The sequence below is a fragment of the Python bivittatus genome, unplaced genomic scaffold (genome assembly GCF_059951505.1).
Source record: "Python bivittatus isolate LINGU-HERP-01145 unplaced genomic scaffold, Pbiv_v1 ctg000980_np1212, whole genome shotgun sequence".
NCBI lineage: Eukaryota > Metazoa > Chordata > Lepidosauria > Squamata > Pythonidae > Python > Python bivittatus.
The window spans coordinates 43,315,170-43,326,160 of NW_028277125.1; the positions used below are offsets into that span (position 1 = coordinate 43,315,170).

At 43.6% G+C, this 10,991-nt stretch overlaps 1 protein-coding gene across 1 annotated transcript; it reads left to right on the forward strand.

Annotated features, from left to right (window-relative positions):
- The first annotated feature begins 3,311 nt into the window (after window positions 1–3,311).
- On the forward strand, window positions 3,312–10,598 carry GOT1 (glutamic-oxaloacetic transaminase 1). Its single transcript, XM_007419916.4, has 9 exons — window positions 3,312–3,552; window positions 6,111–6,292; window positions 6,751–6,874; window positions 7,087–7,199; window positions 7,807–7,911; window positions 8,106–8,256; window positions 8,470–8,635; window positions 8,716–8,858; window positions 9,531–10,598. The coding sequence occupies exons 1-9, from the start codon at window positions 3,429–3,431 to the stop codon at window positions 9,674–9,676; spliced, it is 1,254 nt and encodes a 417-aa protein (XP_007419978.1). The 5' UTR covers window positions 3,312–3,428; the 3' UTR covers window positions 9,677–10,598.
- The last annotated feature ends 393 nt before the right edge of the window (window positions 10,599–10,991 follow it).

Genomic DNA, 10,991 nt, shown 5'->3' on the forward strand with positions numbered 1-10,991 from the left:
CAGGACATATGCACGACAGCTTTTGTCTTAAAGGATGCCTGGAGGTCTTAAACCAAGAGCCTTGGCTGGGGTAGGCTATAAGCTTGGGAGTTTGAATGCCATATTGTTTCAAGTTCTCTGGCATCCACAGTGCTGAAATCAGAGAGAGGGATGGTGCCAATTTCTATGAGATCTTTGCAGAAACCAGATATGACATTTTAGTAGTGTCTGAATGTAAATGACCTTCATCTTTAGGGACAAGCTAGGGTTGCTGATGGTGTGCCATCCACCCTGCTGCCCAACAGTGTCCCTTCCTGAGTTCAGGGCTGTATGTGGAGTCACCCAGGCTTATAGTGCTGGGGAACTTCAATCACCATGCCCTGGGGATGGTGACCAGATGTACTCAAGATTTCATTATCTCTGTTGCAATCATGGGCTAGTTCTAGGTTATCTCAGCCCCAACCCATATAGGTGGTCACTTATCAGATCTGTATTTACCTTGGATAGATGACACAGGACATTATCATCAGTCTTTTGCCATGGTCAGATCATTTCCTGGAAAAGGTGCACATTGTTGGCATCCTTGACTTTTATAGGCATGGCAGACCAGTTAGGATGGTCTGCTCCAGGCACCTGATAAATCCAGAAGGATTTTTGTGGGCACTTGGGGACTTTCATAGTGATTTGGTGGGCAGTTCTGTCATGTGCCTGGCCACTGTCTGTAATATGAAGATGGCTAGGGCTTTGAATAGAATTGTTCCTGAGAAGCCTCTCTATTGCCAATACCAGGGTGCCCTTTGGCTTGCCAGTGAGCTCCAGGAAATGAAACAGTTGAAGAGATGCCTAGAGCAACAGAGGTAAAAGATGAAGAGTGGATATGACTAATCTCAAATACAAGCCCCTGTTCAGATCTGCACTGTGGTGATAAGAGCAGCAAAGGATGCTTACATCTCTGCACTTATTCCATTAAGAGATTCTTGTCTGGCAGCCCTGTGCAGTGACTTGCTCTTGCAGGGGAAGAAGAGATGTGCTAATGCTCCTGCAGGCTACTAGGACATGCTTCTTGGCAGTTCAAATCATTTATATTCATTTGAGTTTGGATGCTGTGTGGATGACTTGAGCAATATCTTATGCTGTCATCTGGGATTATAACATTCAAAGAATTTCATAGGGTTTTCTGTAGTATGAGTTCCACCACCTACGCACTGACCTGGCTCCATTGGGCAGCTTGGGTGTATATGTGCAGCTGATGATAAATGCCTTTTTGAAGGAGAGTGTGGTGCCATCAGACTTGAAGGAGATGGTGGTGCCACCTCTCTTGAAGAGGTCATCACTCAGTTGGGCCATATTAGATAACTACCACCCAGTCTCCACTCTTCTCTTTTGGAGAAGATAATGGGGAATCAACTACAGAGACTCTTAAAGAAAGTGGATTATCTAGGTCACTTTATTAGACTCAGGCATGGTATGGAAACAGCATTGGCTACCCTACATGTGCCCTAGTACATGACCTACATTGGGAGCTGGAAGGAGAGTGCAAACCCCTTCTGTCCTAAATCTCTTAGCAGCTTCTTTATTTAATTAAATGTAGAGGCCACTAAACAACTGAAGTGGCTTATACATTAAAAAGTAAAGAACAATGAAATAAAAGATCATGCACAACCAGAAAAAACAGACACAACATACCAAAGAAAAACAACAGGGACTCAACAATCACCCTACCTCCAAACCTGGGAGAATAAACAGGTTTTCAAGGACTTTTGGATCATCATCAGGGAGGGAATTGCACAGATCACTGGGGGGATGCGGTTCCAGAGGGCAGGTGCCACAACAGAAAAGGTGTATTCCCAGGTCCTGATGACAGGATAGCATTAACCATGGTAGACTTCTGAACTAGTTGCAAGAGCATTAGTCTATGGTGATTCTGTTCTGACTTGAGTGGGCAGTTCCTGTTGATTGTCATGAGGGAGGAGCAGTTGAGTCCATGGTTTTTCCAGTGTGAGATGTGACAAATCTTGGTTTTATCTCCTATTTAACATCTATATCTTTCTATTTAACATGTATATCTACATGAAGCTGCTAGGAATATAACTGGGTTTTTCCTGGACTTACTGCTCATGGCAGAAAAGGTGGAAGTCATGGCCAGGGGTTCTTCATATAACAGACTGAGACATCAGTTGCAGCCCTTCCAGAACAGACTCACATCCTCATCACCATGCACCTAGACTCTTGTGGTGTATTCTACATGTGGCTGCTTTTGAAAATGACCCAGAAATTAAAGATGACCCAGAAACTGCAATTGATACAAATTGTGGCAGCCAGAGTGCTACTGCATGAAAACTGCTACTGCAACATAACACTGATTTGTGGTTACTACATTGGCCTCAAGGTTCTGAGTCCATTTCAGAGTGCTGATTTTAACCTATAAAGCCCTTAATGGCTTGGCTCCAAGATATATTAGAGACTGTCTCCTCCAGACTGATTCTGCCTGTTGCCCAAGCGTCCAGAAAAGGGATGCTGATGATCTAACCCCACAAGAGGATGTAGTCTCAAAAGCAGTCCTTTCATGGATGGCCTCCTTGCTTTGAAACACCTTGCCCAGAGGTACATGTGGCACTCTGCTTATTGACTTTCTGACTATTTTATTTATGATTTCCAAGGTTGTTCTATTAGACGCAGTGTTTCTTAGACTTGGTGACTTTAAGACATGTGGACTTCAACTCCCAGAATTCCCCAGCCCGCATGCTGACTGGGGAACTCTGGGAGTTGAAGTGCACACATCATAAAGTCGCCAAGTCTAAGAAACACTGTATTTGAGTAAGATGGATGTGTTCAAAAGGAGATGCAACAAGCACCTGCGTCTTTCCCGATGCGAGGACTGCTGACCCTGACAGCTCGTTTGCAACCTATTTTCTGCCTACTACTCAGATAGTCAGAAGTGAACTTGGCCTCCTTTTCCGCACGCAAATTCTCTTCTTCCGAAAAAAGCGGCAATCGGGTCCCCTTTCTTGGAGGGCCTCCTGGTGGAAATGTGTCTCCCCTTTCTCCTCCAGGGGAACCCAAACGACCCTCCAAGCCCACCGTCCGCATCACTCTCGTTCGACCGCCAACAGGCAGCGCAACTCAACCTCGCTCGACCACGCCTTTCTACAACCTGGGAGACGGCGATTGGCTGAACTTTCCACTTCCATTCTTTGCAGCATCTGATTAGCGGAGCCCGCCGGCAGCCTGAAGTCGCGGACGATTCGCTGCGCAGGCTCGGCCCCCCTCGAGAGCCGCTGCCTGATTGGTGAGTGCCTGCCCTTGCCTGTCAGGGTGGAGGAGCAAGGCTGCTGCGGATTGGCGGGCGGTTCTCTCAGCCTCCGCCGGTGAAGGTGAAGGTCTCCTCCGGGTAACGCTTTGCGCTTTGGGGAGTTGCTGTTGCCGCTGCTGCTTGGGGCCCCTCCGCCATGGCTCCCGGAGCAGGATCCGTCTTTGCTGCCGTTCCGCAGACCGCCCCAGTGGCGGTTTTCCAGCTCACGGAAGATTTCCGCGCCGACGAGGATTCTCGCAAGGTCAATCTTGGAGTGGGAGGTGAGAGAGCGAAGGCGGGGAGGAGAAGAATGCACGTGCCTTCTGCCCCCAGATTACGATTTCAGTTTAGAAAACCGCGGACTCGTCTCCTTCTCGGAGTCCTAGGATCTGGGATACCGTCTCCCGAGTTTCTGATAGGGTCCTGCTGAATTTTCAGCGGTTTTACTGAAGCAAACATTGATGCCTTCTTGGCACCCGCACCCTGAAAGCTCAGTCCCTATTGAAAGTATGCCTAAGGAACAGCTTGCTAGAGATGCAGAAGAGACGAAGGGGTGATAATTGACGAGTAAACTCCATCCAGCTCATTCTTCCCGTCGAAAGGGCATTTATATTAGTTTGAAAATTCACACTCTTTATGACCTGAAGTACTTGGATTTTTCATGTGCAGTATCTGGAAAATCTTATGGCTCTATTTTTGGAGTAGGAGGAATATTTACCAGGATATATTTCTCTTCTATATGAATAATAACAATTAATAGTATGGTAGTAGAATAGAGAGCGTTTTGTGTGTGTGTGTGTGCATGTGTGCCCCTTTGAGTCAGTGTTGTCTCTTGGCGACTGCCTGGACAAGTCCTTGTGATTTTCTTAGCAAGATTTTCAGAAATGGTTTGCCACTGCCTCCCTCCTAGGGCTGAGAGAAGGACTGGTCCAAGGTCACCCAGCTGGCTTTCTGCCTAAGGCAGGACTAGCCAGGTGCCTTAATCCCTTCACCAAACTGGCTCTCAGTAGTATAGTAGAACTGGATAATTTTTGATCCAGATATTTAGAACCCCAAAGTACTTGAACTGGTGACTCATGGAGATTAGAGATCCTGGGACAGCAGTGTAATTACATGCTTTTTTTGTGCGTATACTTCTTTGGTTCCATTTATGTTGGAATTCCTGAGAAATATTAGCAAGGAAATATATACAATGCATGGACTAGAGTTAAAGGGTCCTGCAGAATGTGTAATGGATGGTCTGATCTGCCCAAAGACTTGTAACAAGCTGTGATCACAGAGGGCAGAATTAGTGTCTTTTGCTTTATGTAGGACATCCAGAATTAGTGTCTCCCCAATGCCTGCACTATTTCTCAAGGCATAGTCCAGTGGCTCTTAATGATTAAAACGTATGCATTTTGGCATTATCTTCCTTATAGTTTTCTTTATTCTACTGATGTTTTCAATACCAGTTATTATCTGGGAGATATAATCATTATAAATCTAGAATTGTGGTAATAGTATTGCTTATGCTTTTGAGATGACTTACATACAGATGTGATCATGGTAGAGCTCTGGGCTGAGATTTGCAGGGATACTTTATGATTCAGCACTGCTAGTTATGTTTAATTAGCAAAGTTACAGAATCTTTTTGAATACCCTGGATACAAACAAGTGACCAGCAGTGGGAAAAGACGAAGAGGTTTTGGTGGCTATGGTTATGGTCTAGTATGTGGGCTTCTAGTGCCAGATATCTGACTGGGATGTAGCTATCAGAGATCTGGGCTGGTATCAAAGTACTGGTTGAGCCAAATTGCATAACCTTGAGAGGTTACTGTCTGGGTCTTGCAGAAACAGGAAAGGAGGCTCTACACCAGAAAATAAAGTCCAAGCTGAATATGCAGTTCACTTCTGTGTTCTCTTAACCTTTAGTCTTTGCCCCTGTATTAGACCTGCTCATGTTCTTTCATCCCTTCATTGATCATCATAAATGAATAGCTGAAAAGGCAGACTACAATTCTCTGCTTTGAAGGAAACTCTTTAGTTCTCTTTGTACTAATATACATTGGAATATTTCTCAACTGTCGTTATTTGCTCCACTTTGCATCTTCAGGACTTTAATCTATTTCTAACAGTCAAGACTTATTTTTTTCTGACTTCAGTTTTTTGCCCAAAGCTCCTATTCAGTTATAAGCATTAGAGCTCCCCAAAATCTGTTATTTGTAACAATCTAACAATTTGATAGTCTTCCATAAAAATTAAATACTTGATTTTTAATATCTCTGCAATGGGGTGTGGAACGCTGCTGCATTGGTATTAATCTTACTTTTTTTTTTCTTCATAACATTTTCCTGCAGGTTCAGGGTCCACTTTTTTTGGATCAACCGAATGTTGATCCATTGGTAGTGACAGGAATTTACCAACCAGCTTGTCGCCCAAGCCTCATCATGGGCTGAGAGAGAGTGACGGCTTCCATGCCTAGGGCAGGACTAGAACTCACAGTCTTCTGGTTTCTAACCTGGTGCCTTAACCACTAGACCAAACTGGATCTATTGGTCTAGCTTGTCGCCCAAGCCTCATCATGGGCTGAGAGAGAGTGACGGCTTCCATGCCTAGGGCAGGACTAGAACTCACAGTCTTCTGGTTTCTAGCCTGGTGCCTTAACCACTAGACCAAACTGGATCTATTGGTGTTAATTTTACATGATGGCAGCTGTTCTTCAAAGGTTTAAAGTGAAAACCAGCAATCTAGAATAAGAAGAGGGTTTTTTGCAATCTCTCATTCACCCACCCCCATTTATTATTATTCTGGTTTGTGTGTATCCTTGCATTTGTTAAGGTAATTCTGTTCTCCCCTGCAGCTTATCGCACAAATGAAGGACAGCCATGGGTATTACCAGTTGTCCGGAAAGTGGAAATGATGATTGCCAAGAACACCAATTTGAATCATGAATATCTGCCTATTCTGGGGTTGCCAGATTTCCGTGCAAATTCCTCACGAATTGCACTAGGAGAGGATAGCCCAGCCATCAAAGAGAACAGGGTAAGCATGAGGCTGGAAAAGAGACTCATTGCCAGTTGAGTGTTGGCCTCTTAGAGATCTGTGAAATGTTGGTTCATCAATTAACAGTGTGCCCAGCCACATTGTTGACACAGCTGAATGGGATCATACAGCTGCCAAACAACAAGGGAAATAACGAACTCCAGTGAAATGATTGTATTGATGTTAAAGAATGAATCCTAAGAACATATTTTTCCTGAGAGAATGCACTATGTAGTTGAAACAAATGGCTTTACCCTGTTTGGCACAAGATGAACCATTTAGGTCAAGAAATGGGAGAAGCATAGAAGACTTTGGGGATAAGGAGAATGGACAGGGTGGTGTGTTACATTGCATCTCCTATTTGAGGTAGAATTTGTGCAGTTTGATTGGATGGAACCATTTGGAGAGAGTGGAGATCTGGTTGTATCACAACTCAGTATTTCTTTCCCCCATTCCAGGTGGGAGGTGTCCAGTCCTTGGGGGGCACTGGAGCTCTTCGTATTGGAGCAGAGTTTTTGAGACGGTGGTATAATGGAACCAACAACACAGCTACCCCTATCTATATTTCTGATCCTTCCTGGGGTAAGTGCAGAGAGCTGCTAGTATTTTTGATCTGGGAAGGAGCAAAAAGAAAAAAAAAACCTGACTTCTCCAATCTGATGTATTCAGATGCTTTGGACTTCAACTCCCATGATTTTCAGCACAGCCTTTGTTCATTGCTGTGAGTTTGGGAACACCGTCTCCCTAATACAGACAACATAAGGCAACCTGGCTTGAACCTTCTTTTTCCACAGAAAACCATAAATCTGTCTTTACGGATGCTGGCTTCAAGGACATCCGGAGCTATCACTATTGGGATGCTGCAAATAGGGGTCTGGACATTCAAGGATTCCTTACTGATTTGGAGGTGCGTAGGTTATCCTATAGGTTGAGGGCAACTAGATAGCAATATGAAAAGGGACACCAGGTAAGACTTGGCATGGCTGAGAGCATCTTCCTATGTCGATTATTTGTAGGAGCTGCACATCCTAGAGGTCAGTGCAGTATTGTCACACTGAATTGTTACAGAATAGTTAAACTGAACAATTGCCAGAAGGATGTACATCTTTTATGTGCTGTATTCCACTCAGGATTCTCTTCTACTCATAGGAATTCCAAGTGCTGGAAGCAGAGCCTATGTGCGCATAGTACTTTTGAAGCATTTTTAAACTATATTTATTCATGCTACCCAATCAGCATCCCAGAAAATCTGTGGTAGACTCCAGTCCAGAATTCTGCAGACAAGGAGACTGAATAGTTTTGATACGTGCAGGGAAATTCTAAAATGTGATTAGGTTTCCCTTGGACCCTAATCCTTGCTAATCTTCTGAATGTTATATGTATTATTAGAATTATTTCCCACTTATGAGAAGATGTTAATACTGCTATACTACCTGCCAAGACTACACAGAAACCTACATGCTTGACTTCCAGTAACTTTAGTTAATTCTGATTCTTTTGCTTGCTTTATCCAGAAAGCTCCAGAGTTCTCCATCTTCATCCTCCATGCTTGCGCTCATAATCCCACAGGCACAGACCCCACTCAGGAGCAGTGGAAACAAATTGCTGCTGTTATGAAGGTACTGGCTCTTCTGATACTGCTAAAAGACAGATATGTTTTATGTTCCAAAATTCTTGTAATGCATTTGACTTCTTAATAAAAGGAGCCCAGTAGGAAGAACTAGCCTGTGGGGACGTATTTCCCAGGAGGGCGATTGATGATCCTATGGAGCAGGCCCAAAAGCCCTTACCCCTCACTATTCCATTCTTGCAGCGCCGGTTCCTGTTCCCGTTCTTCGACTCTGCCTACCAAGGCTTTGCCTCGGGTTGCCTGGATAGAGATGCCTGGGCTGTACGTTACTTTGTATCAGAGGGCTTTGAACTCTTCTGTGCCCAGTCGTTCTCAAAAAATTTTGGCTTGTACAGTGAGTACTTATGGGATCTGTTAGTTAATTGGAAGATTTGGGATTCCCCCCCTTTTTACTTTTTATGTTGCATTAAGCTATAAGCCCCTTTGAGGCAATTCCTTTGGAATGCAGGTGGTTATATAGAGTTTCTGATATGGGAAGAGCGGGGCTGGTTTCTCAGTTCACCGTTATTGTATGGCGCTTATGGCTGCACTTTTCCTTTTTCCTCAGATGAGCGAGTGGGAAATCTGACTGTTGTGGCAAAGGATGCAGATAACGTGAAGCGAGTCCTGTCGCAGATGGAAAAGATTGTCCGTACTACTTGGTCTAACCCACCATCTCAAGGAGCACGAATTGTGGCTACAACACTCACCACACCAGAGCTTTTTGCTGAGTGGTAAGAACAGGGTGACAAGAAGTGGTCATTGAATCTTAGTTCTGTGAGTTACAGTTCTTCTAATTCCCATCCTGTGGCAGGAAGGAGAATGTGAAGACAATGGCAGATCGGGTCTTGAAGATGCGGGCAGAACTCCAGTCTCGGCTTGAGGCTCTGGGCACACCAGGCACTTGGCATCACATTACACAGCAGATTGGCATGTTTAGCTTTACTGGCCTCAACAGTGAGTACAGATGTGGGGCAAGTGGACGGGGCAGATAAGTAAGGAAGCTAAGAGAAAGAGTTGTATAGGAATTTAGATGTGACCTTGAGAAGGAGGTGGGAGAGGTGCTGAGTCCTGGGAAAATAGAAAGCATGAGAAAGATTCAGAATAGCCCTGCCTTGACCTTGTTGACCTTTTTGGCCCCTTGTCCAAAAAGGGGCCATGAAGATTTTGAATCAGGATTTTCAGATTCTGTTAAAAGTACTTTGCAACAATAATAAGGGAGCCTCCCTGTGGCATCTGTTTCTTGACCAGGCCTAATTTGAAGGACTGGCGGGAATAGTGTTTGGGAGTCAAGTTAATATCCTTGCTTTACTTTAACTTTTCTGGTAGAAGGTTTTGTATTTTTATCATGGAGTCATGCCTCTACCCCACTACAAGTCCAGTTTATAACAGGCTTGTGCTTCGCATGGCAGATGTTGACTGCATACTCTCTGCATGGCTATTTATTTCCCATTGGCCATATCAGGGGTGTCCACAGGGTATGGTCAAAAAAGTGAAGATGGCACTTGTCATCTTGACTTTTTGGATCATATATTGCGGGTACCCCTAGGCCAAATGATTCAAATGTAGTAAACGTTGCTTGAGATTTCTGGTGAAAACTCTTGACATCTTGTCTTTTTCCTTTTCCAGTTAAGCAAGTACAGTACCTGATCAAGGAGAAACACATCTACCTGATGGCCAGTGGCCGTATCAACATGTGTGGTTTGACCACCAAGAACTTGGATTATGTAGCTAATTCCATCTATGAAGCAGTCACCAAAATCCAGGAAATCTGAAATTAGGCATTGCATATGTGTCACTTCGAGTATTTTAACTGTTTTTAAGCCACAAACCATCACTGTCGAGGGAATTTATGCACAAGAATGGCCAGAGAACAGGTGCGCAAAGAGGAATTGCTTAACTTTTTCTCCTGTTGCCATTTTTATGCTTAAAATCCTTCCTCCTCCTCCCATGCTTTTTCTGCATGAGAAGGAGAGAAAATACGTTATCTTTCCCTATATATGGAAAATTACCTGGAGGGAATGGATAATTGAATTGTATGTACACAAAAGAGTTAAATAATCCTCTGTATCATTTTGTCTCCTGCTAACTTTACCAGATTCCAAATCAGCCTTTGGATCTGGGAGATTAAAAACAAAAAGCTAGAACTTAACTTAGCTAGAACTATTGCATGCAATAGTTGACTTGACCCTTATTAGCCTGAATAACTGGCTCCATCTTACCAAATATAGTCTCACTGAGTTTATGTCTGTCATCTTTGTTGCTCAGGAGAGATTGGGAACAGCAATTCTGTCACAAAAGTGTCTTCTTGCCTCTTGATATGTGTCTGTGTATGCATGTATCAGTGGGACTGAGACTAAAACCTTTGTTCCTTCTGTATGTGAGCTGTCAATATGCACAACTAGTATTAATAGCAGCTGCTTCTAGAATAGAAGCATAACAGCCATTTCCTGCTGCCTTGTGTGTGTTCATTCTGCACTTTATGTAACTGACCCCATCTGGCCTGAGCCTGCTAAAGCAAAAGGACAGTGCCTGGGGGCAGATACCAAAATAGTTGGTCTAGCAGTTATAGGCTGCATGGGGTTTTTCAGGAAGCAAGACTATGATTACTGGTGGCTTTCAGTCTTGCATGAATTAAGACTGTAACCATAATAATTGTACCTTTTCTGTCAATGCAGAATAAATAAATAAAATATCTCTTCATGCAGCTCCCATTTATAAGCCAACATAAGATTAAGTATTGTACAATTTTTTTAAAGTACACATGATCCTGCACTTGACTTAGAATAACCCACTGCTGCTTCCTAGGAACTTAAGGACAAAAGATAGGAACAGAAGTTTTTTTTCCTTTCAATGTCTTCCTTTAAACCACTAAAAATACATTTATTTCAATGGGCAAGTTAAGATTCCTTTTGTAGCCCACAAGGCTATACACCCAAACATACCTGAATTTACCAGAAATTTATTTTCTGTAAGGAAGGCTGACTTAATAAATGTGCTTACAGATCAAGTTTCTGCACTGGAAGATCCTTGTGTAAAGCACCCAAAGCTTCAGCAGTTAAGGTTTCTGCCTTAAAAAAGTATGATGCA